This window comes from Herpailurus yagouaroundi, unplaced genomic scaffold (assembly GCF_014898765.1).
Source record: "Herpailurus yagouaroundi ecotype Mexico unplaced genomic scaffold, PumYag 194, whole genome shotgun sequence".
Taxonomy (NCBI): Eukaryota; Metazoa; Chordata; class Mammalia; order Carnivora; family Felidae; genus Herpailurus; species Herpailurus yagouaroundi.
Window position 1 is genome coordinate 2746866 of NW_024412425.1, and position 19134 is coordinate 2765999.

The 19134-nt window shown below is 35.5% G+C and overlaps 1 protein-coding gene across 2 annotated transcripts in view; it reads right to left on the reverse strand.

The window, feature by feature from the left end:
* Nucleotides 1-19134, reverse strand: part of LOC121011362 (zinc finger protein 420) — a 129445-nt gene that overhangs the window by 49585 nt on the left and 60726 nt on the right. The window contains exons 5-6 of one of the 2 annotated variants that reach the window (XM_040445674.1): nt 16170-17798; nt 2977-2981 (exon numbers count right to left, since the gene is read on the reverse strand). In XM_040445674.1, coding sequence (XP_040301608.1) covers nt 2977-2981; nt 16170-17798 — 1634 coding nt within the window. Of the gene's footprint in view, nt 1-2976; nt 2982-15625; nt 17799-19134 lie in introns of those variants that run through there. The other variant, XM_040445673.1, reaches the window with a different exon arrangement.

The following is a 19134-nucleotide window of genomic DNA, read 5'->3' on the forward strand; positions in this document are numbered from 1 at the left end:
CCCCCCCCCAAAAAAAAAGAAAATCAAATTGGAGACATTCTCCAAAGACGGACTTATAGTCAGTCATCAAAAGTGTCAAGATTAGGGGCGCCTGGGTGGCGCAGTCGGTTAAGCGTCCGACTTCTGCCAGGTCACGATCTCGCGGTCCGTGAGTTCGAGCCCCGCGTCAGGCTCTGGGCTAATGGCTCAGAGCCTGGAGCCTGTTTCCGATTCTGTGTCTCCCTCTCTCTCTGCCCCTCGCCCGTTCATGCTCTGTCTCTCTCTGTCCCCAAAATAAATAAACGTTGAAAAAAAAAATTTTTTTTAAAAAAACCAAAAGTGTCAAGATTATAAAAGGGCAAGACTGAGAAACTTTCAGACTAAAGATTAAAGAGACATGACATTTCAACACAATGTGTGATTCTGAACTGAATCCTTTAGTGCAAATGACATTATTGGCATACCTGGTGAAACTTGGATGGAATCTAATATAGATGGTAGTAATGTATTAATATTAATTTCTTGATTTTGATAATATATTGTGGTTATGTAGGGACATCTTCAGGGGTGATGTGGCATTAGTTCAGCAATTTAGTCTCAAATGGTTCAGGGAAAAAAAGCTCTTTGCACTATATTTGCAACTTTTCTGTGATTTTGAGATTTGATAGATGGATTTTTTTTAAGTATGGTGCAGTCTTTAAAAATATCTTGTGAGTTATACTTCTAATCTTAAAATAATTTTTAAAATTCAAATTGAAGCTCCATAGGCCATATATTGGTGCTTCCAAACAGTGAGGTTATTCTTGGCTTTTGATGGATCATAAAATCTTAAGATTGTTCCCTCATAAGGTGATTGACCTTATTTCTAGTGTGACTTGTCTGGAGCTACTAAGTAAGCCTGATAGTTTATGGCTTCTTTTTCACCCAGGTTGGCCATTTCAAGATTCCACTTCTCTCCCAGGAAGAAATGATCAAGTCTCAAATGAGTTTTAAATAATGTGTTTCTTTTACTTTTTTATTCTGCACTGCAGATAAAGTAGGTCACAATAATCTCAACAATAAGATGAGAAACTAAATGGATACAAATATGTCAGGAAAAAATATAAATTAGTAAGACGATGCAAAAATTGCAATTAGACTATACAGAAATAAGTTAATTTAGAATTGAGCTTTAAATTTGAATCTGACCTTCAAAGAAAAAACAAATTAGGACATAAAATTAGCAAGATTGATTACATAGTTTATGTTGTCTTCCATTTATAAAGCTAATTAATATCTCAGAGGAAAATAAACAATTTTCATGGATACAAAGTAAAGTGCTTTTGCATAATTTTGAAGTTGTGGCCCATAGTTAGTCTTTCCTAAGCCTTCTTTACTTTGGTCTCAAAAAATGAAGTGTTTCTCCTCTCAAAAATATTGTATTATCTTTTCTATTCTTGATCCCATTTTTTCCTGTGTCTTCTAGGACATTTCTTCATCTGTTAATATTTAAATATATGAAATAGTTCTTTCTTTACACATTCCCCTTTCTTTACTTATGTCATTTTCCATATCCTAGGAGAAAAACAATTCTTCTATGTGTCCCTATTAGTTAATTCTGATAATAATAGAGGTTAAGTGCATAGACTTCAGAGATAAAAAGGTTTCAATCCTGGCTCCATCACTTTATGTGTGACCATGGGCAAGTTACTTAAACTGTCACTACCTTAGTTTTATCACCTAAAGGTGAGTCTAAATTTTTGGATGGTTTTTTTTTTTTTTTTTTTGAGAATTAATGAGTTGTTACATATAACTTGTTTAGAGCAGTGATTGGTACTATTAAGTGTTGAATTAATGTTTGTCAGATTTTTTCTGTCAGGAATAGTACTAACTTAGATCTTGGTGATACCTTTCTATCTCATCCCATTTGTATTATTTTTGTCAGAAAGTCCTCAAAGTATAGGATGTATGAAAGTAAGGATGCCTCACTTTCTTATTGCCATTACAAATGATTTTTTTCTTATTCTGTACTCTTTTGGAAGTTAGGTTTTTGGTTTTTTTGTTATTTTGTTAGTTTTATAAGAAGGAAAGTTAAAATCTGGTCTTCATGACTTTTTTTTTTTTTTAAGAAATTTGAAATCTCAGGGTGCCTGGGTGGCTCAGTCAGTTAAGTGTCCAACTCTTGGTTTCAGCTCAGGTCACGATCCCGCAGTTCATGAGTTCGAGCCCCATGTCAGTCTCTGTGCTGACAGCTCAGAGCCTGGAGCTTGTTTTGGTTTCTGTGTCTCCCTCTCTCTGCCCTTCCCCTGCTCACTCTCTCTCCCTCTCTCTCTCAAAAATAAATAAATATTAAAAAAATTAAGGAAAAGAAATCTGAAATCTCTTCTTTAGCTTCATAAATCCTAATAGGGATCCTTCATAGATCCTAATGGGGTTGGGGGGTGGGGAGGGCTCTATCCCATGAACAGAGAGATCATGACCTGAGCCAAAATCAAGAGTAGGATGCTATTTTGGGATGAACACTGGGTGTTGTATGGAAACCAATTTGACAATAAATTTCATATATTGAAAAAAAAAAAGAGTAGGATGCTAAACTGACTGAGCCAGCCAGGCACCCCAATTATCTGTTAATGAATAGACTATCAACTCACCAATCCAGATATCATTTTCAAGCTGGAGCAGAAAGAAAAGCCTTGGATTGTAGAGAAAGAAATGTTAAGATGTTCAGATAAGTGACTGACACATGTGTGAATGGTACAAAGTCACATAACAGTTGTTTAGAAGATAACACCTCTGAAATGTTTTCCAATGTTATTGTCTTAAAAGTCCCAGTCTTTTGAGTGGTAGTTGCTATAACTTCTCAGATACCTAGATGGCACTTCAATATATTTCTTATACATCAGGTCTTTCTTTTTATTGAAATTTAGGGGATTATATTCTGGATACCAAGTATCCCCACTTTCTTTGCACTTTGTTTTCATGATTATTTTCCCTTTTACTTGCATTTTTATTCTTTACCTCACCTGCTTTCTTATAGTTATTTGTTTACGTATTCAGTCCTTCAGAATTCTGGTCTTACCAAAACTATTTGACACACAGTTTCATTATTCATTTCTTTCTCATTTAACTCTTTTCATACATTGTGAAATGGCTCAGAATCATAAATTTAGAGCCATAGGCATAACTTTCATTGCCCTTTTAATGCCTATACCATACTTTAAAAAACTCTCCCATTCCACTCCCATTTTGTTATATAAGTTGCTGCCTTCCTGCCAGCCCAACTCTAGCCTTACTACCCTGTGGGTTTTTTGGTTCTTTTCTTTCTACCAGCTATCTTGTGAAATATAACAAACTATCAAAAATGCATAAACATAAATGTATGACTTTTTTCAAGTTTTTCAATTACAGTTAGTTAACATATAGTGTAATATTAGCTTCAGAAGTAGAATTCAGTGATAAATCACTTCTATACAACACCCAGTGCTCATCGCAACAACTGCCCTCCTTAATACCCATCACCCATTTAATCCATCCCCCCCACCTCCCCTCCAGCAACCCTAAGTTTGTTCTCTATAGTTAAGAGTCTGTTTTATGGTTGCTTATCTCTCTTTTTTCCCCTCTATTCATCTGTTTCATTTCTTAAATTCTACATATGAGTGAAACCATGTGGTATTTGTCTTTCTCTGACTTATTTCACTTAGCATAATACACTCTAGCTCCATTCATGCCATTGCAAATGGAACATTTCATTCTTTTTATGGCTGAGTAATATTCTGAATGTATGTATATATACATACATTCATTCATCACTCAGTGGACATTTGAGCTCTTTCCATAGTTTGGCTATTGTTGGTAATGCCGCTATAAACATTGAGGTGCATGTGTCCGTTCAAATTAGTATTTTTGTATTCTTTGGGTAAATACTTAGTAGTGCAATGGCCGGATCATAGAGCATGGGGGATAAGCTTAGGAATCCCCCGGGGCTTACACCAATGAGTTAACAAGGCATAAAGAAATACAGAGTCATAAAATGCTCACACCCGAGTTTGGGTAAATCAGATTGGCACCCCAAGAATAGGGAGGCACAAAGGTGCCAGGATTAGGGAGGTGCAGATGCACCCCAAAATAGAGAGGGGGGTGCAGAGCCCCCAAAATAGGGAGAGGCAAAGGCCTGAAATAGAAATGGTGCAAAGGTGCCCAACACATAGGTATATGAAATAAACAAGATTAGATATTCAGGATGGAAGCACCCCCAATTTAGTACTATAGCAGAAAAGCTGCTTTCACGGGAGAATAGAGCCAAGTTAGGTAAATTGGTGAATTGGACTATGGACCGCTGCGCAGCAGGCAAAGCAGCTGGAGTGGAGATGGTTAACAAAAGAAAAGGTGCCTTGTCAACCCTGAGGTTATTCCCCCTATCTGTCTCATCCCCAGGCTAGCCAAGATAAACCAAGGTGCTGCCTCATGTCCGCTGTAAACAACCTTTTCCTGACTGCCCAGTGCCTGGATTTTGTTTTGTATTAACCTAAACCCCTAACCACGGGTATCTTCAAGACTCCTTTTTCCTCATGTCCACAAGTAAATGTTCACAGATTCATTGCCTTTTGTACACGTCCATCACCATGTTTGTAAGCCTTCTGATCCTAATAAAAATGGGGTAAGGACCCTTATTCGGGGTTCATGTCTTTTCCCAGACATTAGCCGTCTCTGGCTTTCAATCCTGCGTCCCGCTCTTTTGCTAGACAAGAGAGAACTTTAGACCCAGAGTCTACGACAATAGAGTAGTTTTATTTTTAACTTTTTGAGGAACCTCCATACTGTTTTCCAGAGTGGCTGCACTAGTTTGCATTCCCACTATCAGTATAAGAGTATAACATAACAAATTATTATTAAACATCCATGTAAGCAGTATCCTGGTTAAGATACAGAACATTGCCAATTCCCCAAAAGCGCTTCAACAATGCCTTGCAATCACTATTCCAACCCTTTATCCTAAATATAACAATATCCTGACCTTTATGATCATAACTTTTTTTCTTTTTAGTTTCCATAGAGTGTTTTTAATTTTTCCAAATCAATTTTATTGAGGAGTAATATGCTATATTAGTTTTCCAGGAGTGCCATAACAAGGCACCACAAACTGTGTGGCTTAAACAACATAAATCATTGTCTCATAATTCTGGAGGCTACAAGTCTGATATCAAGATGTTGGCAAGGCTGGTTCCTTTTGAGGGCCGTGAGGGAAGGATCAGTCCCAGTTCATGCTCCTTGGCTTGTAGATGGCTATTTTCTTCCTGTGTGTTCACATCATCTTCCCACTGTACATGTGTGTCCTAATCTATGTTTTTTGTTTTTTTTTAAGTAAGCTCTGCACTCAATGTGGGGTCTGAACTCATGACCCCGAAATCAAGAGTTGTATGCTTTACTGACTGAGCCAGCCAGATGCCCCTGTCCTAATCTATTCTTCTCTTTTCTTTTCCTTTTTCTTTTTTTAAATAATTTATTATTTTTTTTTAATTTATATCCAAGTTAGCATATAGTGCAACAATGATTTCAGGAGTAGATTCCTTAATGCCCCTCACCCATTTACCCCATTCCCCTTCCCACAACCCCTCCAGCAACCCTCTTTCTCTATATTTGTCTCTTATGTTTTGTCCCCTTCCCGGTTTTTATATTATTCTTGCTTCCCTTCCCTTATGTTCATCTGTTTTGTATCTTAAATGTCTTAATCTATTCTTATAACAATACCAGTCACATTGAATTAGGGGCCTACCCTAATCCAGTATGATCTCATCTTAACTAATTATGTCTGCAATGACCCTATTTCCAAATAAAGTCATATTCTAAGGTGACTGGGATTACGACTTCAACCTATGGGGGTGTCTAGGTGGCTCAGTCAGTTGAGTGTCTGACTCTTGATTTTTAGCTCACTACCACCTGAGACCAAAGTGGAATGTTGTTTGACTTCCTGGAGAAATCTAAATGCCAAGGGAAGGGTTGACTAGTGCTGCTTTTCCATCAGCCAACAATCTCAGAGTGTATCCAGAATAAGAATGCATGAATGTTTCCCAAGGACCAGATGTGACCCTAGGTCTAATAAAGGAAAGCCACTTAGAGAATTGAATAAACTTTAGCATAGAGAATCTAGAAGTATTATTAAAATCCTAAGGGCTGGAGATACATTTGTCTGAATCAAAGGAACTGTAGGGGCACCTGGGTCACTCAGTGGTTGAGCATCCTACCCTTGACTTCGGGTTGTGGTCCTGGGGTTGTGGGATCAAGCCCCGTGTCGGGCTATTTACTGAGCATGGAACCTACATGAGATTCTCTCCCTCTGCCCCCCATATCTAAAATAAAAAATAATAAAATAATTTTTAAAAGGAACTGCAAGTTCCCAACTGCTGGCTGTTCTCCAAAGAAGGCACAAAAGCATTCCATTAGGTAGTCATCTATAACTATCTGCCAATTGCAGATAATCACAATGTTGAATCACAGTTTCAGTCAAGTAAGAAATTACCTGAACCCTTTTCCTTATTTTAGGTCTAATCTTGAAGAGATCAGAAATTAACACCATTTGCAACATGATAGATCTAGAGAGTATTATGCTAAGCGAAATAAGTCAGTCAGAGAAGGGCAAAAACCATATGATTACACTCATATGTGGAATTTAAGAAACAAAATAAACAGTCATGGGGGAAAAAGAGAGGAAAACCAAGAAACAAACTTTTAGTAACTATAGAGAACAAACTGATGGTTGCCAGAGGGGAGGTGGAGGGGGTAATGGGCTAAATAGGTGATGGGGATTAAGGAGTGCACTTGATGATAAGCATCACATGTTGTATATAAATGTTGAATCACGAAAGTATACACCTGAAAATAATACTCCACTGTATGTTAACCAACTGGAATTTAAACAAAAACCTAAAAAAAAAAACTAGTTAGCCAACTAAGTGATGAGTAAAAGTACTACCATGGTAAAGACAAGTTACTTCTATCACTCTCCTTCCCTGATGGAGACTGCAACAGACTGAAATGTAATTAAGGAGAAGCCTCAAAAGATAAAGTTTGAAGTCTTCATATACTGGGTTGCCTAAGAATGACTGAAACCAATGAGTTCCCATGTTTCATCTGTTGGAAGAACCAACCTCAGTGAATTCACTGAATAAATTTAAGTGGGCACCAGGCAATAAAAATAGTTGCCAAGGATCCAACCTATTAATTAGCTGCACACAGTAAAGAGGCAGTACAGAAAAGTGGTTAAGTGTACAGACTTGAAGCAGACTACTCCAAGTTGAACTATAAAAACTTCTATTTTCTCAGATCCAGTAAGACAGTACTTTATGTGGAAAAGTATTGCCAGCAATATTGTGCTTCATTACGAAAACAGAGTTGCCATCATTTTCATAAGTATCTCCACAGTTTGGTCTGAATCATGGCTCTGCCACTGTAGCTTTGCAAACTTGGCCAAGTTATTTTATTTCCTTGTGCCTCACTTTCCTCACCTAAAATGGAGATAACAATTTCTACATCCAGGTGGTGTGAGGATTCAGTAAGTTTATATACAAATGGTAAGTAGACATGTTCTAAGGAATATTGTCTGGCACTATAAACATTCTATAAATGATAACCATTATACATTCCAGGATATCTTGTGGTAAGAATTCCATACATGATCTCTTTTTAACCAGATTCAACAACCCAAAACAGGAAACTAGTGTGAACTGTGAGTCACACGTAGGGAGATTACACCTATCAACACAGTGGCAACAGTCTTTGATTCTCATTGGCTGAAGCCCTGGTAGAGCCAGTTCTCAGAATCATGGGGACTGAGTGGCAGGGGTAGTGACAATGGTTTTTCCACTAGCCCAATGATGTGTTCCAAGATTTCTCTTGGTTTTACTGTCCTTGATCCTTTGCCCTCACCTTCACACCTGAGATTCTGAAAACTATCCTTTAATAAACCCCTTTCTACTTAAACTAGCTATAACTCTGCTGTGCATTAAAATCTTTGACAGAAGAAGCAGATAAACTGTAACATATATGTAATGGAATATTAGTCCAGACACAAAAATAAAGTTTATTTGTATATCTCAGCCTGAATAGGTCTCAAAAATAAATAAGGAAATTTATGGAAAGGTAGTATCATTTGAGGAAATTATAAACTATGCAAAATAACATGTTAATAGGTACACATACATTATCTCTCATGATTTGAACATGTATTATCCAAATATTCAGTGTTTAAAATTTTTTACCCCACATGCACCATCTGAATAAAAACCTCTCAATAATTAATCTTAATTCTCATACTATGTAAAAAGTTTAAATTGAAGCAAGTCTGGGTGATAGGATGTAGAGTATTGTGGTCACATCTCAGCCAACCTAATTGATTTTGTTTCAGACTTCTATTTCTGTTTAAACATGTTCACTATCATTATCATTTCTCCAAGCATGTAGCTCTTTATAGATTCCAATTCACTTCCACTATGTGTTCAGGAGCACTACCACCATTTAATTTAGAGTATTTTTTACATTATATCTTTGTTGGGTTTCATTAGAGAACATGCCCCTTGTGTTATAAAAGAAAAACATGATTGAATTTCTTTTGTTAAAGAATTATATGTTTAGGGGCACCTGGGTGGCTCAGTTGGTCAAGCGTCCGACTTTGGCTTATGTCATGATCTCAGTTTGTGAGTTTGAGCCCTGCATTGGGCTCTGTGCTAACAGCTCAGAGCCTGGAGCCTGCTTCAGATTCTGTGTTTCCTCCTCTCTCTGCCCCTCCCATCCTCATGCTCTGTCTCTGTCTCTCAATAAGAAATAAGTGTTAAAAAAAATTAAAAAAAAAGAATCACGTGTTTAAATGCTTTATGTTCATGAGAAGTTTTTAGTGGATTATTTTATAGATGATAAAGAGTATCTTAGTTGCATTAAGAAAAGTGGAGTTTGGGAATGAGATAAATACACAGTACTAAGAAATGGCTCCTACCACTTCAAAATTACCCATCCAGAGGCACCTAGGTGGCTCAGTTGAGCATCTCTCTCTCTCTTTTTTAAAAGTGTTTATTTATTTTGAGAGAGAGACAAAGTGTGAGCAGGGAAGGGAAGAGAGAGAGGGAGACACAGAACCCAAAGCAGCATTCAGGCTCTGAGCTGTTAGCACAGAGCCCAATGCAGGGCTCAAACCCACATACTGTGAGACCACGACCTGAGCTGAAGTCAGAGGCTTAACCATCTGAGCCACCCAGGCGCCCCAAGCATCTGATTCTTACTTTTGACTCAGGTCATGATCCCAGGGTTGTGGATTGAGCCCCACTTTGGGCTCTGCACTGAGCATGGAGCCTGTTTAAGATTCTCTCTCTCCCTCTCTCTCTCTCTCTCTCCCCCCTCTGCTCCTCTCCCCTGCTCATGTGCTCTCTAAAATAAAATAGTTTGAAAAAATAAAAATTAGCCATCCAACACATTTAGGGAATAAATTAGATCTGGAAAAGTGATAGATACCTGTATATGGGCTAGAATTATACACACTAAATCTATAGGGGTACCTGGGTGGCTCAGTCCGTTGAGCATCTGACTTTGGTTCTGGTCATTATTTTGCAGTCGGTGGGTTGGAGACCCACATGGGGCTCACTGCTGTCAGCATGGAGCCTGCTCTGGATCCTCTGTCTCTCTTTGCACCTCCTCCACTCATCTTCTCTCTCTCAAAAATGAATAAACATACATACATACATAAATAAATAGATAAATCTATAATAGGGCTGCCTCAGGAAAAGGTTTGAGAAACAATGGGTCTTTGACATTCATAGTTAATGTTTCATATATTTACTATAAAAATATGAAGCAAACATATATGTTAACATGTATTAATTTTACATAATACATGAGAACCTTGTCGCATTTTCTGAACTATTCAAAAGAATTTATCCATCCCATTCATTGCATACTAATCAGAAAGTTAAAAATTATTATGTATACCATGGAAAGGTCTAGTAGTCACTACCTTAATCAGTGAACAAATTTAGCAGTACCAATACTAGGACAACTTATTTTACTTATATAATTATATTTAATACTTTATATACTACACAGTGTATCTTCTGCTATAGTAAATACATATCATCATTCTATTTATTTTTTTACCAAAACTGCTTCTCCTGCATTTATTCATAGGAAATAGACAAATTTTGAAAGTTGGACATTCTGCTAAGCCTAGATTCTAAAAATGGTAGTGTCTAAAAGAATGAGATGAGATGAGAGCCTCAATCAGATCCTTGTTTGGAAAAACATTTCATAAGCCAGTTTTGAGATAATTTGGGAACTTATGGAATTATTTTTAATTTTCTAATATCGTGCTCTTATAATTAAGACAATCTCCTTATTTTTAGATTATGCATGAAGTATTTAGGAGTGAAATGTAACTCCTAATAAAGTAGGAGTAATAAAATAAAAATAACTCCATATAAAATTAATAAAGATGTGGCAGGATGTTAACAACTAAGTCAACCTAGGATGTGATGGATAGTCATTGCACTATTATTTTAGCTTTCCTATAGTTTTAGAAACCTTCAGTAGAAAAATTTGGAGGGAAATTTAGCTTAAAAAGGCTTTAAAATACAAAAAATATTAGAAGATACTTAGGAAAATGTGAATAATCTTGGGGTATATGTAAGAAACACTCTATGTAGATTATATTTCATTCCATAAAAGTAAAAATAAAATCTATGACAAAGGATATATTAAAAAACAAGACAGACTGAAAAATTATTTTTACAACACATATGATAAAGATAATAGCCATAAACACAAAAAACTTCTACAAATTAATGAAAGAAAAAAATACAATAGAAATTGCGCACACTATCAATAGGTAATTTACAGAAAATTCATATGGCTCGTAAGCAAATGATATCATGCTCAATCTACCCAATATTTAAATAAGTTCAAATTAAAGCAATGACATATTTTTCATCAGAAAGACTGACAAAGAGCACCAAGTGCTGTTAAATTGTGGGAAAATGAAAATGGGCAACTCAAACAGTGTTGATGGACTGAATGTACTATATCTGGAAAGTAATGTTACTAGCTATTATAATAAAAAAAAATACACATACTACCTGATGTAAGAATCTATCTTACAGAAATAAAAACATATATATGCAAGTGTTTACGTATAAAGATATTTATTGACAATTGTCTAACGCAACAAGGAAATGGAAACAATATAAACATTCATCAATAAACAATATGAACATATAATACTTCTATATACGTAGTATTCTGTAGCTAATAACACTAAAATGAGTAAGTTAGATTTATATGTACTTGGAAAGATGTCCATGATGTATTTTATAGGAAAAGTCACAGTTTGATGTCCATATAGTGATCCTTTTTAAATATATAAATATCCACAAACAACCATGAAAAAAAGAACCATGTATAATAAACATGTACATTTCAGCATACAGAAAGCTACAGAAAAGTATTAATAAGGCTTCTAACATGTTAGTTTAGGAAGCCATATTTTCTTTTTCCTTTATGTATATTTGCTATAATTTCTCATTTTGGAGGTAACTGCATTATGTAATTTCAGAAGGCAATTCAGTCCAATATGATAAGAAAAACTACATAAAAATATAAGTTTAATTTCTAACATTTCTTTTGAGAATAAGTAAAAAACCATTAGAAGTAGAGAACAAAGTAATGACACCATGGTCCACTTGACCATCTTTATTCTTCTATTTGTTATACCATTTACCTTAAAAAAACAACCTCTAATTCTGAAAGCTTGATTTATGGACTAGATATATCAGTGATAAAGCCATTTATTTTATTACCATGCTTCTAAAATCCCACAAACCTGTTTTCTTGTTTTTTGTTTTCAATATCTCATTAAGTTGAACTAAGAAGTGGGGTATAGGGAAGAGTAAGAAAGGACTGTGAAGGAAGATCATTACATAGAGGGATTTCCCTTTTTTAAAAGGACAAGGGTCCCATATGTAGAAGAAGAATGTGACTGGTTTACAGAGAAAGCAACTTGCTCTCTCATAAACTTAGTGGGCCTCAAGCTATAATGTTTTAGAATTTCCACCCCTGAGATTATTTCTTTCAGCTAGAGCAGTGTTTACAAAAATAGTTCACATGCAAAAGATATTAATAGGCATTATAAGAAGGGATTTATGGTCAAGTAAGTTTGGCACATGATGAGTTGAAGTTGAAAAAGCTGCTTTACTACAATATTTATTACAGTCCTGATGAAATACAATGAACTTATTGCTTCAAAAAGACCTTGAGAAACTTAACAGAAGACCATGGGGGAAGGGAAGGAGAAAAAAAATAGTTACAAACAGAGAGGGAGGGAGGCAAACTACAAGAGACTCTTAAATACAGGGAACAAACTGAGGATGGACAGGGGTGGGAGGAGAGGGAAAATGGGTGATAGGCATTGAGGAGGGCACTTGTTGGGATGAGCATTGGGTGTTGTATATAAGTCAATCTGACAATAAATTATATTTAAAAAAGTGATGTGCAACTGATGAATGGATAAAGAAATTGTGGTTTATATACACTATGGAATACTACGTGACAATGAGAAAAAATGAAATATGGCCTTTTGTAGCAACGTGGATGGAACTGGAGAGTGTGATGCTAAGTGAAATAAGCCATACAGAGAAAGACAGATACCATATGGTTTCACTCTTATGTGGATCCTGAGAAACTTGGCGGGAACCCATGGGGGAGGGGAAGGAAAAAAAAAAAAAAAAAGAGGTTAGAGTGGGAGAGAGCCAAAGCATAAGAGACTGTTGAGAACTGAGAGCAAACTGAGGGTTGATGGGGGGTGGGAGGGAGGAGAGGGTGGGTGATGGGTGTTGAGGAGGGCACCTTTTGGGATGAGCACTGGGTGTTGTATGGAAACCAATTTGACAATAAATTTCATATATAAATAAAACAAAACAAAAAAAAACCAGTAAAGATAGATTTTGACCACAAAAAAAAAATAAATAAAATAAAATAAAAAAGTGATGTGAAATATGCCATGATTTACAGGCTTGTTTGATCACACAGTCTTTCTTTCTAATATCATGTGAGTTCTAGCATTACTTGAAATTACTACAGGAAATTTTAGGCTAACATATTATCTGTGGAATTAAATTACACAAAGATATGGTCCTTAGTAAAAGGATTCAAAACAAATCGTTTTAAGGTAGCACATGCTATATTACTTTTACATCATTATAAAAATATTTTTCATGAGACATCCTATAGAGGCACCTGGGTGGCTCAGCTGGTTAAGCTTCTGACTTGATTTCGGCTCAGGTCATTATCCCAGGTCATAGGATCAAGCCCCATGTTGGGCTCCACACTGAGCACGGAGCCTGCTTAAGATTCACTCTCTCTCCATCTACTCCCCACCCTGCTCATACACTCTCTAAAATAAAAAAGAAAACACATCTTATAAAATGACAATGATCAAGGCAGTGTAATATTGGCAGAGGGATAGATACATAGATCAATGGAATAGAAGAGAAAACCCAGAGGTAAGATATACACAAATACATTCAATAGATTTTTGACAGAGGTACAAAGGCAATTTAATGGAGGAAAAACAGACTTTTCAGCAAATGGTGCTAAAGTAAATGGACATCCATAAGCCAAAACAAACTAAGAAAGAACACCAAGCTAAAGCATACAATATACATGAAAAGTTAACTCAAAATGTATCACAGACTTATGTGTAAAACATAAAATCATGAAAAATTTATGCAAAAACATAGGAAAAAAGTCTTCAGGATCTGGGCTAGGCAAAGAATCCTTAGATTTGACAGCAAAGCAAGATCCATAAAAGGAAAAACTGGTAAAGCAGACCTTATCAAAATTGACAACTTTTGCTCTTCAAAAGACCCTCTTAAAGGGGTGCCTGAGTGGCTCAGTCGGTTAAGTGTCTGACTCTCGACATTGGCTCAGGTCATGATCTCATGGTTTGCAGGATCAAGCCCCACGTGGGGCTCTGCACTGATAGTGCTGAGCCTGCTTAGGATTCTGTGTCTCCTCTCTCTCTGTTCCTCCCCTGCTTGCACACACACACACTCTCTGTCTCTCTCAAAACAAATAAACAAACAAACAAAAACCCTTAAAAAAAAAAAAGGAAAAAAAGATAAGCTACGCACCTGGAAAAATATTTGCAAACCACATAACAAAGGACTACTATCATCTAGAATACAGAAAATACTCTTTCAAAACCTAGGAGTGAAAAGTAAAACAATTCAAAAATGACTAAAAGACACAAACAGGCATTTCACCAAAACAGATATACAGATGACAAGCACATGAAAAGGTGTTCACCATCATTAGCCATTAGGGAAATTCATATTAAGACCACAAAGAGACATCACCATACCTAACATGAGGGCTAAAACAAAAAGTGATGACAACACCAAATGCTGAAACACTGGGTTACTCATATGCTCCTGGTGTAAATGTAAAATGGTAAAGCAATTTTAGAAAATACTTTATCCATTTCTTGTATGAGAAAATGTGACTTTAGTGTAAGACCAAGAAATTATACTCTTAGGCATTTATACCAGAGAAATGGAAATTTACATTCACATAAAAATCTATACACAAATGTTCATAAATAGCTTCATTTGTAACACCTAAAAACTTATTTTTTTCCTTAAGGTTTCCTTCTAGTAAGAATTTTAATGTTTAGAATGAGGTACAACCTCACATTAATTATATGAGGACGTTCTGCTCCAAAATCATTTATCTGATGATTAGTAAGAATGATAAAAGATTTACCTTATGTACTGTATTTGAAAAGTCTTCCTCTCATTTGAATTCTATAATAGTACACAATTAAAATACTGAAAAAAGGAAACCCCCCTGCACTGTTGGTGGGAATGTAAATTGATGCAACCACTGTGGAAAACATATGAAGTTTCCTCAAAAAATTAAAAATAGAAATACCATACTATCTAGTAATTCCACTACTTCAGTATTTACCCAAAGGAAATGAAAACACTGATTTGAAAAGATATATGCACCCCAATGTTTATTGCATTATTTACAATAGCTAAGATATGGAAGCAACCTAAATATCCATCAACAGGTGAATAAATAAAGATGTAGTATGTATATACAATGTAATATTACTCAGCTATAAAAAAAAATGAGATCTTGCCATTTGCAACAATATGGATAGACTTAAAGGACATAATGCTGAGTGAAATAAGTCAGAGAAAGACAAATACCATCTGATTTCACTTAATCTGGGATCTAAAACACAAAAATAGAAATATAATCATAAATACAGAGAACTGGTGGTTGCCAGAGGGGAGGGGGTTTGGAAGATGGATGAAATACGTGAAGGGGATTAAGAGGTACAAACTTCCAGTTATAAAATCAATCTATCAATAAATTAATTAAATAAACAAATCATAGGGATGAAAAGTACAGCATATGGAGTATAGTCAATAATACTGCAATAATGTGGTATTGTGACAGATGGTAATGACACTTATTTTGGTCAGTATTGAGTAAAGTACAAAATTGTCAAATCACTATGATATATACCTGAAACTAAAATAACATTTTATGTCAACTATACTTCAATTAAAAAAAAAATAATTCTTGAGCCCAGAAAGAAACAATTTTAAAATACTGAAAAACACAATTACAGTAATAACTAATATTTATTTAATATAAACTATGTATTACACATTGCTTTAAGGCTTTTTATGTATTTGCATCTTTAAATCATTATAATGAGAGCGATTTTAATGTTTTATAAATGAAAAAACTAAAGCAAACAGGGGTTAACTAGCTTTTTCCAAAGGAATACATGTGTAGTAAATGGTGGAGTTCAGATCATGCTGAACAAGAGAATGATGCCAAACAAGAAAACCCTACATTTTATGGTTGTGCTCTTGTATAAATTCACCAATGTCTAACAAAGATTGAAAAATGATGGAAACTATGGAAACTATATTACACTAGCCTCTCTCTGTTTGAATTTTCTGATAGAGTTACCTATGGATGAAAGTAAAAAAGGATTCCCACTTTCATAATCTGAATTTTCTGATATTCCAAAGCTGAGTATCAATGAGCAATCAAAGGATTTAATAAATTTATATTTTCATAAAGTTTTTCTCAATTATGAAGTTTATGATGTTGAGTGAGGTGTGAATGACGTCTGAAGTCCTTACCACATTCGTTACATTTATAAGGCTTCTCACCAGAATGAATTCTCTGATGTTGAGTAAGTTGTGAGCCACGATTAAAGGCCTTCCCACATTCATTACATTTGTATGGTTTCTCACCAGTATGAATTCTCTGGTGCTGAGTAAGATGTGAACCACGAATAAAGGCTTTCCCACATTCATTACACTCATAGGGCTTCTCACCAGTATGAACTCTCTGATGGTAAGTCAGCTGTGAGCCACGAATAAAAGCCTTACCACATTCTTTACATTCATATGGCTTCTTACCAGAATGAGAAATCTGATGTAGAGTAAGTTGTGAGGCACAAATAAAGATCTTCCCACACTGCTTACATTCATAGGGATTCTCACTTGTATGAATTCTCTGATGCTGAGTCAGTTGTGAGCTATAAATAAAGGCCTTCCCACACTCTTTACATTCATAGGGTTTTTCACCAGTATGAATCCTCTGATGCTGAGTAAGATGTGAGCCACGAATAAAGGCTTTCCCACATTCCTTACATTCAAAAGGTTTTTCACCAGTGTGAATTTTTTGATGTTCAGTAAGTTGTGAGCCACGAATAAATGACTTCCCACATTCTTGACATTCATAGGGTTTCTCTCCAGTGTGAATCCTCTGGTGTCGAATAAGCTGTGAGCCATAGTTAAAAGCCCTCCCACACTGCTTACATTCATGTGGTTTCTTACCTGTATGAATCCTCTGATGTTCGGTAAGTTGTGAGCCACGAATAAAGGACATTTCACAGTCTTTACATTTATAGGGCTTTTCACCAGTATGAAGTCTGTGATGCAGGGTAAGCTGTGATCCATAACTAAAGGCTTTCCCACATTTCTTACATTCATAGGGTTTCTCACCCGTATGAATTCTCTGATGTTCGGTAAGTTGGGAGCCACGAATAAAGGCCTTTCCACATTCTTTACATTGATAGGGTTTCTCTGCAGTATGAACTCTCTGGTGGTAAGTAAGTTGAGAGCCACGAAAAAAGGCCTTACCACATTCATTACATTCATAGGGTCGTTCACCAGTATGAATTCTTTGATGCTGGGTAAGGTGAGAGCCACGAATAAAGGCCTTCCCACACTCTTTACATTTATAAGGTTTCTCCCCAGTATGAATTCTTTGATGATAAGTAAGCTGTGAGGCACAAATAAAGGCTTTTCCACATTCCTTACATTCATAGGGTTTCTTAACAACATGAACTCTCTGATGGTAAGTAAGTTCTGAACCCCGAATAAAGGCCTTTCCACATTCTTTACATTCATAGAATTTTTCATCAGAATGAGCTTTCTGATGTTCAGTCAGTTGAAAGCCATGGATAAAGTATTTTCTGCATGCTTCACATTCATAGGATTTCTCAGGAAAATTAATTCTTTGTTTTAACATAAGGGATGCAGTCTGGCTAAAATTGGGGATTCCTTTACAAGTGATTACTAGTTGCTTGAAAAATCCCTCTTTATTTCCCAATTGGCTTTCAAACTGTTCTTTGCATTCCCCATCATCTTGAAGACTTTTACAATCACACTTAAGTCTTGTAAGCTGTTCTATGATCTCCCACTGAGATGATTCTATTTCATAAATTCCTTTTGTTGAGAACAGCTTTTTGGTCTCACATCTGGATTCCCAGGCTATAAGGTAAAAAGAAAGAAAATGTTATTTTCATATTCCTTGAAAAATGAAATTTCTAAGGTAGAAACAGTAGACTCAAATTGAGTATCATAGTCATAAGATGTCAGTGGAACCAATGGAACAGAAAAGAAAAATCCAGAAACAATTATAAGTGCAAATTTAGTACATAATAAAAGCTGGCAGCTCAAATCAGTAGGAAAAACATGAACTCTTTTTAATAAATGAAATTGATAAACATACAGATAAACACATCAAAAAAAGAAAACTGCCTTAATTCTGCATATCTTACAGTTGGATAAATTCCAAATGGATCAGACATCCATATTTACAGGAATGAAAACATACATATAATTAGAATAAAATTTGGGGGACTTCTTCTATAAACTAGGAATGGGGAAAACTTTCCTAGTCATAATTTGATAAAAATGACTGCACTATGGTTAAAGAAAAAAGAAAGGCTGGCATGTCAAAAACACGGTTAAGGTTAGGTTAAGTAAAATGACAAACTTGGAAAAAATATTTGCCAGGTTGCAATATCCCTAATATATAAACAGTTTATAAAATTAGACTAGAAAAAAAAGACTACCATATAAAACTGGGCACCAACACTATGTAAAAATAGTCTAAGAAAATGGGACAGTTGATAGAAAAATAATGTAAGTAGCTTTTAACCATATGAAAATATACTCAACTGCTCATAAGATAAATGCAAATTAAAGCTAAACAGAGGTGAATATATGAAGAAATTGGAATCCTCGCAGCTTGCTGATGGGAATGTAAAATGGTACAGCTGCTTTGTAAAACAATTTTGTACTTCCTCAAAAAGTTAACATAGTTTCCATATTACCATGCAATTTTACTCCCAGTTATATGCCCAAGTGTCCAACATAGAGTTCCCACATAACCCAAAAATCCACTCGTAAGTATAGAGCCAAGAGAATTGAAAACATATCTATATAAAAACACAAAAACAATGTCCATAACAGCATTAATCATAATAAGCATAAGGTGGAAACAAGTCACTCATTAATTGATGAATGGGTAAAAATGTGGTGTATCCTTACAATAGAATATTTGGCAATAAAAATATTGACACATGCTACATTATGAATAAACTTTGAAAATATTATGCTTAGTGAAAAAAGCTAGTCACAAAAGACCACATATTGTATGACTGCTTTTATATGAATTATCCAAAGTAGGCGAATCCACATAGACAGAAACATCAGTAGCTGAACAGGGCTAGGGGATGGACAGAGATACAGAGTATCTTGCTACTACAAGATATTGGATTTCTTGCTGGAGTGATAAAAATGTCCTCAAATTGTGATGGCT